Below are 15,566 nucleotides of genomic sequence, written 5' to 3'. Positions count from 1 at the left end.
TTGGGATGTTTCATTGTGTATTCAGGTATTCCACAGATGCAGGGCATATTAGGTTGATTGTGGAGATTTAATCCGCTGCTCCTGAGGCTGCTGGGAGAGTTTCCCTTTCTCTTCTTTGTTCCCACAGCTCCTGGGATTCAGCTTTGGATTTGGCCCTCGTCTCTGCATGTAGGTCGCCTGAGGGCGTCTGTTCTTCTCTCAGACAGGACGGGGTTAAAGGAGCAGCTGATTCGGGGTCTCTGGCTCACTCAAGCCTGGGGGAGGGAGGGGTACTGATGCCGGGTGAACCTGCGGCGGCAGAGGCCAGCGTGACGTTGCACCAGCCTGAGGCGCACTGTGTGTTCTACTGGGGAAGTTGTCTCTGGATCCCGGGACCCTGGCAGTGGCGGGCTGCACAGGTTCCCCGGAAGGGAGGCGTGGACAGTGACCTGTGCTCGCACACAGGCTTCTTGGTGGATGCAGCAGCAGCCTTAGTGTCTCATGCCCGTCTCTGTGGTCCGTGCTGTTAGCTGCGGCTTGTGCCCTTATCTGGAGCTCCTTTAAGCAGCGCTCTTAATCCCCTCTCCTCATGCACCAGGAAACAAAGAGGGGAGTAAACGTCTCTTACCTCTTCGGCAGTTCCAGACCTTTTCCTGGACTCCCTGCTGGCTAGCTGTGGCACACTAACCCTTTCAGGCTGTGTTCACACCGCCAGTCCTCTCCCTGGGATCCAACCTCCAAAGCCCAAGCCTCAACTCCCAGCCCCCTCCCGCCCCGGCAGGTGAGCAGACAAGCCTCTCGGGCTGGTGGGTGTTGATCGGTACCCATCCTCTGTGCAGAAATCTCTCCACTTTGCCCTCTGCACCCCTGTTGCTCTGTTCTCCTTCACGGCTCCAAAGCTTTCCCCCTCTGCCACCTGTAGTCTCTGCCCGCAAAGGGGCTTCCTAGTGTGTGGAAACCTTTCCTTCTTCACGGCTCCCTCCCCGAGGTGCAGGTCCCGTCCCTATTCTTTTGTCTCTGTTTATTCTTTTTTCTTTTGCCCTACCCAGGTATGTGGGGAGTTTCTTGCCTTTTGGGAAGTCTGAGGTCTTCTGCCTGCGTTCAGTAGGTGTTCTGTAAGAGTTGTTCCACAGGTAGATGTATTTCTGTTGTATCTGTGGGGAGGCAGGTGATCTCCACATCTTACTCTTCCACCATCTTGAAGCTCCTCCTCCGAACTATCAATTTCTAATTGAACTTCTTTGTAAAAATAGGTTCTAGTAAATAGTGTTAAAGCCAACTCTACTTTAAAAAAATTATTATAATGCATTTGAAAAGCTTAGACTTGTTTACTGCGCATATGGATGGATTTACTCAGCCAGATCATATCCTTTTAGTCAACTCAGGAGAGGAATCGTAGCTTCATAGTAAATAGGTCATGGTAGATATATTTCAGTGTCACCATTGGAGGATGATAATCTTCAGTTTGACTGAATAAAACATTTCATATGAAAATACTTTACCCCCTAACTGGACAATAGAATCATAGTCTAAAGAAAGAACTTATGTAGCTAAAGAAAAACTATAATCAGTATAACTATTTGGAGAAACTGCTTAGCATTCTTAGTATAATGCAGCTTTATTATTATACCTCTTACTAGTACATTATATTGATTTGTGTTGGAATTAACAGAAGAGCTCCAAAATCTTCTTTTAGGGAAAAGCTGTTACTGGTCCGGAGAAGATGCATCACAGGATCATCAGCACCACAACTGAGGGAAGATATGGCAGAATTAAATGGTCAGCGTGTGACATCATTAAACCTGTTTGAGTTATTTCTGATTTTATGGCTTCCTGTTGACAATGAGAATGAAATATTGAAATTAACAACTGTCTTTTAATGTAGGATGAACAATAAAAAATGGAACAAGTTCTGAAGAGAGAAGACAAAGGAATTAAAAAATAAGAGGTGAGGTAGTCAAGAGTTTTTTAAGACAAAAAAGCATTAAACATAAAATTAAAAAATTAATAAACTGGACTCATTCTATTAAGAAATTCTGTTCATACATAGACATCACTTTAAAGTGCAAAAACAAGCCACATACAGAGAGAAAATACTTTTAAAACAGATTTGACAAAATACTTTTACCCAAGTGCTCTACAAATCAATACTAAAATATTACAAACTCAATTAAAAATGAACAAAATAATTGAACAACCACTTCTAAAAGGTTATCTAGCTTATCAATAAATGTATATAATGGTCCCTAGTGTTATTACTCATCAGGTAAAAGCCAAATTAAAACAATGCTCAGCTACTACTACTTTCCCACAAGAATGATCAAAATTAAATAGTCTGAAAATAGCAAGTGTTCTCAAAGATTTAGAGCAAGTGGAGCTCTCTTACATTGTTGGTGGGACTGTAAACCTGAAAATCATTTTGGAAAACTATTGATAAGATCTAAAAAAACTGCTGTCAAAATCTAGAAGGATGGTTATCTCTAGAGAGTGAGGACAAAAAGAAAAAGGAGCAGTAGAGACACTTTAGGCATTAGGGCATGCTTAGTATTGGTAGTGTATGCCTATTTATAAGAATTCATCAAATTTTACACTGAAATTTATATATAATTCATTATTATGCTTTAAAAAAAACCCAGTGCAAATGAAATGATGGTTATATGTTCCTCTAAATTCAGAAAGCCATTTGAGCTTATTCCTCCTTTAAATCTTTATTGTGATGCCATCACAGAGTTACCCATGCCTGTCAGAAGTGTGATGCTTAATTTTAAAGACCTTAGAATTCATTCACCCTTTCAACATATATTTGTTGTGTTCTTATTACATGGTAGCTATTAAGAGAGGTAAATAAATCCAGTTGGGAGAATGCATCATTTGAAAATTACTTAAAAGACTAAAAGAACCTGAACAATACATTTGAGGTTATATAAAGTTCACACTAATTTAAAGACTAGAGCCAAATGTTAAATGCAAAACTAGATAAATTTAACCAGGTTTGGAATAAGCTTCAGCTATAAGTGACTAACTTCTTAGAGTCAGCTGAGGGACTTTTGTTCTCAATTGTCTTTTTCCACCCCTTATCTTTTGACATAACATCTACAATTTAGATATGCTGAAGACATTTCCAATGTTAATGGTATCTTATTGAATTTGATAGAGCCCTTGGATTTGTATTATTTCTTTTAACATCAGAAACCTTAACAAACATTTAATATCTTAGTGAGATTAGTATGGTGTTTCCTGAGAATAAGGGGACCAAAAAAATAAATAAATAAAGCACAGAAAAAACAAAGGGAATAAAAGGGAAAACTGTTTTCATAAAAGTAAAGATAGAAGAAGAAGGAAAAGGAAGAGATTAACTAAGTAACTATAGACTGAGTGAAAATTGATGGGTGCCAGAGAGAAATTTTATGTACATCACAATTTTACCTAGCCACCATAGCCTAATGGCTAATTGGAAGGCAGAGGCTAGATGATATGTAAAAAGAGATAGTAATGTATATGTTAGAATGGCTAAAATTTAAAGTACTAAAAACAATTAATGCTGGCTTGATTGTGGAGCAACAGAAACTATCATTCATTGCTGATGGGAATGAAAAATGGTACAGCAACTTTGGAAGACAGTCTTACAGTTTTTCACAAAGCTAAAAATGGCCTTATTGGAAAGATTCAGTAATCATTTTCCCTGGTATTTACCCAAACAGCTTGAAATTTTATGTCCACACAAAAACCTGAACAGAGACGTTTATAGAAGTTTTATTCCTATCTGCCAAAACTTGGAAGTAATCAAGATGTTCTTCAAAAGGTGAATGGATAAATGAACTGTGGTACATCCAGACAATGGAATATTATTCAGGGATAAAAAGAAATGAGCTATCAAGCCACAGAAGGATAAGGAGGAATCATAAAGGCATATTGCTAAGTGAAAGAAGTCAGTGTGAAAAGGCAAAATACTGTATGATTCCACTATGACATTCTGGAAAAGATAAAACTATGGAGACAGTCAGAAGATTAGTATTTGCAGGAGTTTGGAAGGAGGGAGGGAAGAATAGAGGGGGCAAAGGGGATTTTTAGGGCAGTGAAACTATTCTGTATGGTACTGTAATAGAGGTTAATGACATTATGCATTTGTCAGAACCCACAGAACAGTACAACACAGAGTGAACACTAATCTAAACTACAGATTTTAATTATTAATGTATTAATATTAGTGTGTATGTGTGTGTATAGGGGGTGACATATAGGAATTCTGTATTTCCTGCTCAATTAATCTGAAAACTTAAAACTCTTCTTCAAATAAAGTTTATTAATTAAAAAAAGAATATTGTATAAGATAGATATATGGATGAATAAACAGGAGGAAATGGTGAATGTAAAGACAGGGAGGAATATGTACACTTTGGAGGCAACTTGGATAGATGACATGCCAGAGAATAGGGTCAGGATTTGAGAAGATAACTTTTAATATGCTTTTAAAGCTACTTTTGAAATAAATTTTTGATTACTGTGATTTGCCATCAGTTTCTGAACAATTTTATCCCATGGTTGTCAAAGCCCATAGAAGGGGACAACACAAAGAATGAAGAGTAAACTATGGATTTTAATTAATAATTATATGTCATTATTGGCTCATCAACATAAAAAGCAAAAAATTTTTTTTATTTTTTAAAGTAGCATGAAAAGTAAAAAGTATGTCAGTTATGATGGTCAATGTTCTAAAACTAAATAAAAAGTAGATTTATTTTTCTAAAGTTCCTTACTAGTGTTCACAACAGTCAAACTGGTTCTTTCCAGCTCTCAAATGTTTCTGTTTTCTTATTTCTGAAATAAATAAATATTCAGTTTTGGGACAGAGGAAAATATGCTTTAAAAGGATATTATCGATTACAGAACTTTGCCCAATTTCTTTGGTTTAATTTTCTTAAGTAAAGTATCTAAAGAAAACCAGAGATGATGAAATATTTAATTGAAAACTACAACACGATCAAACCTGATTGGTATGCCTGGCTATGAAGAATAGTATTTGGGGTCTGATATGTCTAGACTTTGAAGATACAGCATTCTTTCTTATAAAGTGGTTCAATAACTTTTTTCACCTGCTTTCTTGAGGTATAATTGACAAATATAATTGTGTATATTTAAAGTGTGCCAAGTGATGATTTAATAAATTGATGCAATAACTTTTAAGAGACAATAACTTTTAATGAGTGTGAGGCCTTCTCCCTGTGTCAGGGGACAAAGAATTAATGAGTTATTCCAAGTATATATATAATGTAAACATGACATAAAAGGAGGGTATACACATGATTTATCACATGCTCTGACCAGGGTAAATAAGCATCCTTCTACACATGCTGACATTCATACTCAGGTTCTTGCTTTGAATAGCAAACCAAACTTACCACCCCGACACCAAGAGCCATTACAGCAACTATTACGGAAGCCTCGGCTATGGTTATGGAGGCTTTGGTGGTCTGGGCTATGGCTACGGTTGTGGATGTGGCAGCTTCCGCAGACTGGGCTATGGCTGTGGCTTCAGAGGCTATGGATATGGCTCTGGTTATGGAAGTTTTGGATATGGCTGCCATCACTACACATCATTCTGTGGAAGATAGATATGGATTTTCTAGCTTCCACAGAAATCCTACCCTAGGAGCCCTATATCTGAAATTACAGGGGGCTTTCCAAATCTGATCTCAAAAATTGGACCACAAAGATCATACTGGAGTTATCTGCACAGAAGTATCTAGCTTCTCAGAATTTTGGACAATTTTTCAATACACTCCTATACCTCCATCATAATCCTAGACTCCTCTAATATTTTTTTTAAAGCTAACTGGATTATCTGTTTACCTTTCAGTAAAACATTAAATTTGAAAACAAAATATGTTTTTTGTCTTGTTCATGAAACTCAATTATATGGAAGTGATGATGGTTCCATTCTACTCAATTGTCAGTAAGGGATGGTATCTCCTTGGCTTAGAATCATTTTTTTTCCATATACCTCATAAATATCCATACAGATAGAAAGACTGATGTAAAGACTAATTCTAGACTAATATGAAAAGATTTTTTCAAGACTGTTAGTGATTTAATATTTTTACATCTCTTGCTTTTGTTTAGATAGTATTCAGATTTAAGTCAACAACAAAAAGCAATGTCGATTTAACATATCTATATATTTATTTATCAAATACATGTGTTTTATTTAACTTAACTCACATTTCTCAATTCAGTCCAAATGCATAATGAATCCTTCCATTTATTCAAAATCTATTTGGCTTTTTATTGTAAATGCAAATACATGGTAATAGATCAAACCATCACTAGGCTATGAAAGTAAACCACCTTTCCAAATTTTTTATATTTAGTATAATCCACCCTGTGTATCATAGTCTTCTACACATTATTTTCTTTGATATTTTCATCAAGCAGCTGATCTATAAGTAAATAATGAATTAGGGTAATGTTTTTCATATGAGGTCATTTAACTCAAAATATTTTAACTAAGACTTTTCTGTTAGCTTTCCTATATTCTTACTGAATCTTCATGACTTGACATGGTATTCTTTACTACCATCATTATTTTGGCCATTTTTTCAACCTAAGAAGGGAAAAAAAACCAGCAAGACATAATCGTGAACTAATTTATTTTTTAGCTTAAGCTGATAACAAGCACAGCTATATCCAAAGAGCTTTCCTATAAATCTGAATTTCAGTTAAATCTGAATTTCCCCTTATAAAAATGGACAAGAGGGGACATTTCATTGGTGAAATAAGAAAAATATGTAAGCAAATACCAATTTTTTCCTAAAATCAAATGATATATTCAGGTAATAATATAAAATTAAGATTTTTTTATTGAGGTATACTTGACATATAACATTCTATCAGTTTCAGGTATACAACATAATGATTCAGTATTTGTATACGATATTTGTATACACCACAATAATTCTAGTTAACATCCATCACCACACACAGTTTCATTTTTTCCCTGTGATAAGAACTTTTAACATTACTCTCTTAGTAACTTTCAAATATGCAATATAGTATTATTAACTATAGTGACGATGCTGTACATTACATCACCATGATTTACTTAGTTTGTAACTAAAAGTTTGCAGCTTTTGACCTCCTTCACCCATTTTGCCCACTCCCAACCCCCTCACTTCTGGCAGCCACCAATCTATTCTCTGTATCTATGAGGGGATATTTTGTTTAAACTGGTCAAATATATTTGATTCAGTCAGATAGCAGTATCATACACAAACATTAAATGTCAGCAGTGCTTTGTACCGCATTTCTCAGCTTAAAAAAATCTCAGAAAAGTAATTGACTTCTATAGAATTATATATTAGCTCTAGTGATAGCATCAGGACCAAGGCCAAGATCTTCTGAATCTAGATGCCAGAATGCAGCTGCCTTCTTCAGTGTATTTTCCCCATTCATACAAGCAAATGGAGTAACTTGAAAGCTTTGCTCAGCTTCCATGAACTTAGCTGAATTTATGGGGGATGTGAAAGGAGATTCACCTTCTTAGATAGAATTACCATTTTTATAACATTTTATTCTTATAGAACATATAAAAAATAAAACTCAATTTCACTGTTAGCTTTATCTAGATTTCACCTATATCTATATGTATATCTATTATATTTATACATGTATACCTATATTTATACAAGATCAAAGTCTTCATTTGAAAGATACATACTTAACCTACATAAAGAGAAATTTGCTCAGGCATTAGTTATCACCTATCCTTTCAATCAATTCAGTCTGGGTGCTGTAGATTCTCAGTGTACAGAGCAGGTGAGATAGAGTTGTGTGGCTCCATTTTGCACACTTAATGAGGTAATAGTTCCACAGTCTATGGACATGCCTTATAGATCTAAAAATAAAAATAACCGTCAACGTCATTAGACTGAGAAACAATCTAGTGTGCATGATACTCTTAGTGAAATACATTATCATATTTTATTACATCCTATTTTATGATTTAATTAATTATGTCTAAGAAACACATTTTGAATTCATGGTAGAAGTGCCCTTAGCTCCCTAATAAAAGCTACAATTTGGCCAGTGGAAGAATATATTTTCATCATTTAGCACATCAACACAGGATCTGAGCTTCACAATCAACTGATTGTCTTCTTGTAGAAAGCTCCCAAAAAGATTAACAAAGAATTGTGTAAGTCTTTGAGTCCACTGAATTAACAACAACAACAACAAAAAAAACCCAAAAAAACTCAAAAGAAATAAACATTTTTCAGTTTTCAAAGATAATTAGTATCCAAAGGATATTACAATTGTTTTATTTTTTAACCCAGAAAAAATCAATAAAAAATATTTGGTTCATATATTTCACAGCATTGTTTCACAATTTTTGTTCTTAATTATATATTTACATAATATTATTTTCTTTGAAAATACACAAATAAGTTATGGTATATTTCATTATTGAGCTTTTTAAAAAATTTGTAAAATCTATTGGATTTTATCTCATGTGAGCATAGCTATTTTCATTGGAAATAAGAACATAAATTAGCCCTCATCACAGACAATCTAGCAAATTTACTTAATCATTCATGGGATTCTTAAACTTGTTAGATTTGTTTGTGATCATTTGACTTCAAAATGACTCACTGAGGAAAAAAGATAGTTTTTGCCAACTATTTTCTTTTTCAGAATAAAAAATAAAGATGGAATAACATTTGCTAAAGGAAAAAACAAGATTTAACAGTAGGATTAATTATTCCTTTGAGTTAAATATTCCTTTAAAACCTGAAAGCCATTTGAGTCCATAATTCAACTTAGAGAATTATTACAAGTTGTGTGTCATGCAGAATTTATTTTTTCATTAATTCAACAAATATTTTTTGTTTGGAAAAACAGTAAACAAATCCAGTTAGGGAAATGTATTATCAAAAATGTTATAAAAACACTAACTCTAAAAGATATTTGCGGGGAGTTCCCTGGTGGGCTAGTGGTTAGGATTCTAGGCTTTCACTGCTGGGCCCTGGGTTCAACCTTTAGTCAGGGAACTGAGATCCCACAAGCTGTGCAACAGGATAAAAAAAAAAAAATGACATTTGCACTCCCATGTTCACTGCAGCATTATTTACAATAGCCCAGGTGTAGAATCAACCTAAGAGACAAGTGATGGATAAATAGATAAAGAAAATGTGTTACATATATATGTGTGTCCAAGATATAGGCACATTCAGTGGGGCTTAAACTTGGAATGGGTTTACTATCTTCACAGAGTGAACTGAGAAACAGCAGAAGACTGGCCCACTACTTCATATACCTGATTCCTGTCTCAGTCATTTCACCACTGCACTTTCATTTTTGGAGATTTCAAGGCAAGAGGATTTTAAGAAGCCCTGTTAAAAAATATTGTATGATTTTAAGAGCATGCAAACATATATATATATATATATATATATATATATATATATATATATACCTTAAATTTAAAACCTTAATGAATAAGTAACTATGAAAAAAATATTTGCTGATTACCTGAGAAAAAATAAGGGTCTGGTATACACAGAATTGGAAAAGAAAAATTTAAGAGTAAAAATATTATGATAAAATTAGAGACGTGAGTAGAGGGACAAAATATTGATTGGAAAAAGTGGGTAAGAACAAAAGACCTAGCTGGTGCAAGCATGTATTGGGAATGAATGTAGAATGAGATTTAAAGAGATGCTTAATAAGAGAATGATATATGGATTATAAAGAAGCATAGAGAAGAGAAGAAAAATGGTAACTGTGTAGCATAGAGTCAAGATCATCTGCATTTTTAGATCATATTTTGGGTATTGTCCATTCTGGAAAAGTGGGTAATTGTGTAAAGGGAATATTTTTTAATGCTTTTCAGACTGGTTTTGGAAGTGAGTTTGTCTTGTGTGTGTATATATATATGATATATATGTATATGTATATATATTTTATATGTATATACAAATGGGAAATAAATTCGATATTTGTTTGGAGAATTTTATAGATTTAAAAACTTTAATCTTGGGCTTCCCTGGTGGTGCAGTGGTTGAGAGTCCGCCTGCCGATGCAGGGGACACGGGTTCGTGCCCCGGTCTGGGAAGATCCCACATGCCGCGGAGCGGCTGGGCCCGTGAGCCATGGCCGCTGAGCCTGCACGTCCGGAGCCTGTGCTCTGCAACAGGAGAGGCCACAACAGTGAGAGGCCCACATACCGCAAAAAAACAAAAAAACAAAAAACAAAAAACTTTAATCTTGATCAGCGTATTTAAATCTAGGTGGAATTAATACACAACAATCCAAAGAATGCTATGAAAATGAGAAAATATTTAATGAGAAAACTCCATCAAATATGAATGATGTCATATGCTTAGTAATGAAGAATTCTATTCAGGGAAGTTTTATTTTGTGACTTTGAAGACAGATTTTTTTTTCTCATTAAAAAAGACTAATGAGTTCAAGGGCCTTTTGAGCAGGCAGCTAACCAAGCTCAAAAATTTTAAAGAGTGTGTGCCTTTCCTTGTGTCAGCAAACAGATGAACAATTTTCCTCAAGTAAATGAATAATCTGGAATGATACAAAAGAATGGCCACATGTTTTACCACATGTTCTGACCAGGGTATATAAGCATCCCTCTACACATGCTGATATTCACACTTAGGTTCTTGCTTTGAACAGCAAACCAAACTCACCACCCCTGACAGCAACTACTGTGGAGACCTGGGCTGTGGCTATGGAGGCTTCAGTGGTCTGGGCTATGGCTATGGCTGTGGATGTGGCAGCTTCTGCAGGTTGGGCTATGGTTGTGGCTTCGGAGGCTACGGACATGGCTCTGTTTATGGAAGCTTCAGATCTGGCTGCCATTGTGGTCCATTGTGCTATGGAGGTTATGGATTCTCTAGCTTCTACTGAACTATGGCCCTAGTAACCCAATATCTGCTACCATGAGTGGATTTGACACAACATTATTCAGTCAATGAATTGAGATTACCCTAGACCTATTTAGCAAGAGAAACAAAAATTTCAGAGAATTTATTATTTATAAGCATGTCTGTCTTATGTCTTCTGGCATCTGTTAGCTTGGGCACTAACAGATGATGTATGTTGACTACCAATAAATGACCTAATTTGAAATAGAAAATATAGCTCTTTGGGATTCATTTAACTCAGTTATGTATACATATCTATATGTATTTTTGTTATTTGTCAATTATAAATACAAGGATTATCTCCTTTAATTTTTTTATAAAAACAAGTCATGTTAGACACACCTATTTATAGTTGCTAGCCATCCATATTATTAAAACTGTAGTCAGAGCATACTTGCATTTCACAAATATTATAATCCATATTTCTAAATTTTTAGAGAATGTAAGCTCTGCTTTTCTGTGAATCTTTGAATTATATGTTATCTTCCTTTATTCACAATCTGCTTTCATCTAGTTTGTTATGCACGTAAGATAAGACTGACTTAAATTACTTAAAAGTCATTGACAAATTGGATAATAAAAATGTGAACTTTGGACATTCATCTCATCTCATTTATCCTTTTATGGGAACACTGTCCTTCATCTTCATCATCATTACTACACTGAAGTATTTGTAATCCAGTAAGAACAATAAATGAACGGAAATATCATCAAGGAGCAAAACATTGTTTACCTTCAACTGACCAAAATTACCATTCAATAATTTTTTTTAAATTGATATAAAGAGGAATTTCAGTCAAACATTATCTCTTCAAAAACAATCATTTTATTGCAGCATAAGAAATAAGGAATAGAATAGGTAAAATACAAGATTTCCTAACTAGTTTTCCTAAAACTGAATGATATCTTCAGTCAATGATATAAACAAAAATAATATTTGGTATAAACTGGGCAAATATAACTTTAAAAAAGGACTAAAATTAAATCATAGAGTTAAAAAACTGTAAGGGATGTTAGAACTCTATAATGCTGCCTCATAATCTTGCAGGCAGGGTATTTCAGAATAAATGATTTTCCCTTGAAAATTAGTGGTAAGACTAGGGTCTGAACCCTGTTGTCCTGAGTCCCAGGACAACTATACTATGTTGACTCTTTCTTTATGTATTTTCTCTTTGAAGGTTGTCAAATAGACCATTTAAAATGTTCTGTTCATGGTTACAAGAAGAGCTAAATTATGACAACTGATTTTTGAAGATTGGTCCCTTTACCTTGATTAACACCTGTGCTTCTTTAACATTTCTATTGTTCTGAGATAGAGATTGTACTTATAATTTTCTAGTCTATCTGCTATTGAATGTAACTAAACAATGAGCAATGTTAAAACTCAGGTCTAAGTAAAAACAATACACAACAAAACAAAAAACCCATGACTTCTTATTTTAGTCATTGCTACCTAAAAGTTGTATGTAGCTTCACAGTGGGATGAACAGGAGAAATAAAGACAAGTTACTCTACTGAAGGATCAGACTATGTACTTTGACCCAGGAGGACAAAAATTCTATTTTCCTTTCATTTGGTTAATAACTCTAGGGACAGTATCCATGGAGCTGACAAGGAGTAAATAATCAATACAATCAAACAATATTATTATTGTTGCCGACATTCTTAGTATAATAAAAATTATCATAATTCTGTGCTAAGATTGCATTGATCTATGTCTTAGGTGAGAGAAAATGTTTTGAATTTATAACAAAAGACTTCTTTACTTCCAGGGAAAATGTGAGAACATTTTTCACTCCATGAACAGAAACTTAGGTCATGAGTTAAAACTTTAAAAAATATAATGACAATCCAAATCTGCTTTTGATCCACTATTGGACAGAAAAATAATAACTCCCCAAAGAAAGTTCCAACATGACTTTTTCTCTTGTGCATGTGGAGAAAAAAAATACAGATTTGTTCCATATTTTTCAAACTGCTTTTCTTACTTTTGCAACTAATGGACATTTATGAAATATGCATACCTTTGTCACATGTTTTCTTTTTTGAAAACACATTTAACATTATTGTTACTGAAGATTTTCATTTGTATCCCATATTCTTTCCATATATAAAGTAGAGACAGTCATACATTTAAAAAAATAGCTCTTAATCGTGGTCGCATGCTCTGACAGAGTTACTCAAGAAGAATGTGAAATCCTTAACGTTATATAATTTATTCATTTTGTAAATTATTCATTAAAAATAAAAAGATTCTTATTTTCAATTGGCTGATTTTCTGAAATGAGGAATAAAAATGGAATAAAGTAGGGTTAGAGTAGTATGGAGTTTAGAGCCTTATACTGGATTAAATGCTAGTCTGTAACCAGAAAGCCTGTTGGAACTCATGTCAAACTTAAAATATTTCTAGAATAGCCAGTGAATTGCTCAGGCTATGATATGTATGTTCCTTGTTTTAATATTAAAGTCTTATAATTCTTTAAAAAATAACTGTTGCTATGCTTTATTTAGATACTAGGGTCAGCTTAGTGAACAAACCTGTCAAAAATATGTCATCCAAATATTACTTATAAATCTCAGCAAAAGCTTAGCAGTATGGTTATAGTCATATAAGACATGTTTTGTGAGTCTCAAGTTTCAAGATATGGGCACACTTATCTAGGGCTTATTCAGGTATGGGATCAACTTTGGGTATTAGTAACTACCTCTATGGGCTGAGGTGAGGAACTCTGTGAATATCAGGCCAAACATTTCCAAAGAGTGTCTCCTTATTCTCTGTCCATTTTAACAATTATGCTGCATATTTAGATAACTTAAGTATTCCAGATTGTACAAGTCCTTTTAAAATTCAGATGATTTTAGGAGTTGAAATATGTTTTAAACAAGTATCAATATCTTATAGAAAGGTCTAGTTGATATCTTAGAAAAGGCTAGTAACAAAAAATTGGCAAAGACTAGGTAAAGAGAAGACAAAGGCAAATGTAATATATTGCCAATGAGATCTAGATGGAAGGAATGCAGTGTTGATTTGAGTATGTAGGTTGGAGCCCAAACCATTTTTCTCTATTCACACTTTTACCTGGATGCATAATGAATCATGGAGGAAAGAAGTTGGATGATGTTCAAAGTGGAATTCGAAAAAGATGTAAAGTACATGGATAAATGATGAAGAGTAGAGAAAGAGAGAAAATGTGTGGAGGTGAGTATAATCTGCATTTGGAGCAGCAGTGAGACTAGAACTTATTCTGGGGAAACTCTTCAGGATATTAAAAAAAATAACTGTGCGTGAAGGTTTTTCACAAGATGGAGTTTTGATCACTATGATAGTCTCTCCATTTCTGAGTCCAATTCTGCTATGTTTTTAAACCAAAACAAGTATGCTGGTGTGTAAAACCAAAAATAAATCTACCATAGTACATGGTCAAAGTTCTAAAACTCTAGAAATCAAGTGAGCTTTTGTTGTCGCTTTCTGGTACACACAGCAAGCGAACCAAATCTTTCTGGACTTAGAATATTCTTTTATCTTCTGAAGAAAAGTGCATCCTTTGTGTCTCAGGCTGCAAAATATGTGTGCCTTTTGACAAAATTGACCAATTTAAATGTCTTGATATTTCCTAGAATCAGTTATGACAACCCTCAAATGCCTGTGATGAGAAGATAATTAGAAATTCAACAACATTTAATATAACTGATGTTAAGTGACTGGTGATAAAGAATTCAATTTAAGGTTTGGTATGCCTATACTTTAAAGAAAGAGCAATTCATTTTAAGAAAATTAATGCACCTATTTCAGGAACAACCTAACTAGGGAGCCAAGCTGGTTAACACATTCTTAACGAGTATGGTCAGAGCATCATAGATTAAGGAGTTTTCTTAGGCAAGTATAATTAATGAATGAAACCAAAGGATGGGCACCTGTTTTATCTCATTCTCTGACTAGGGTATATAAGCCTCCTTGTAAAGATGTCGACATTCACACTCTGTGTCTTGCATGCAACAGCAAACTAACTCACCACCTCTGATACCATGAGTCATTACAGCAACTATATGGAGGCTTGGGCTTCAGCTATGGAGGCTTTGTTGGCCTGGGCCATGGCCATGGCTGTGGACATGGAAGCTTCTGAAGACTGGGCCATGGCTGTGGCTTCAGAGGCTATGGATATGGCTCTGGTTATGGAAGCTACAGTTACAGCTGCTGTCACCATCCATCGTGCTACGGAGGATATGGATTCCTTAGTTTTTACTAAAGAAAATGGAAATTGGATGCAGAGGGAAAACCTCCAAATTTGTTTGGTCCTATTTTGTGCTTTCATCCCCAAAACATCCACCCTGTTTTATCCATGATCAATTAATAGCATTTATCAATGGTTACAGTGCCCCTATGAATATTTGGTGACTTTTTACCTCTAAAGCTGCCATCTAAATGCATAGTCAATATGTATCACCATTCTAGTTTGATAGCCTCATTTTGGTTTACTCTTCTTGCCACCATTACCATGATGTTCTCTTTCTAGCAAGACCACAGAGAAAACTTGTATTTTGCTTTTGTCTAATAAACTGATACTTTAATAAAATATAAATGTTTCTTTCTGATGCTTTTATTTTTTTAACTCCTTCTTTTGAAACTAATCTAAAAAATTTACTTGTGAAGCA

At 34.5% G+C, this 15,566-nt stretch overlaps 1 protein-coding gene across 1 annotated transcript; it reads left to right on the top strand.

The window, feature by feature from the left end:
* The first annotated feature begins 275 nt into the window (after positions 1–275).
* LOC136122102 (keratin-associated protein 19-8-like) lies at positions 276–15,160 on the top strand. Its single transcript, XM_065875903.1, has 4 exons — positions 276–336; positions 5,365–5,532; positions 10,841–10,885; positions 15,066–15,160. The coding sequence occupies exons 1-4, from the start codon at positions 276–278 to the stop codon at positions 15,158–15,160; spliced, it is 369 nt and encodes a 122-aa protein (XP_065731975.1).
* Positions 15,161–15,566: the final 406 nt, after the last annotated feature.

The sequence above is a fragment of the Phocoena phocoena genome, chromosome 4 (assembly GCF_963924675.1).
Source record: "Phocoena phocoena chromosome 4, mPhoPho1.1, whole genome shotgun sequence".
NCBI lineage: Eukaryota > Metazoa > Chordata > Mammalia > Artiodactyla > Phocoenidae > Phocoena > Phocoena phocoena.
This window is presented reverse-complemented; position numbering and strand designations above follow the sequence as displayed.

Excerpts from the sequence above, each read along its gene's own strand:
- LOC136122102 (XM_065875903.1), top strand. The coding sequence starts at position 276 with ATGCCGGGTGAACCTGCGGCGGCAGAGGCCAGCGTGACGTTGCACCAG. Across the intron at positions 337-5,364 it reads GCACCAGCCTGAGGCGCACT|CAAACCAAACTTACCACCCC; the intron begins GTGTGTTCTACT and ends TGCTTTGAATAG. Across the intron at positions 5,533-10,840 it reads CAGAGGCTATGGATATGGCT|GCTGCCATTGTGGTCCATTG; the intron begins CTGGTTATGGAA and ends GCTTCAGATCTG.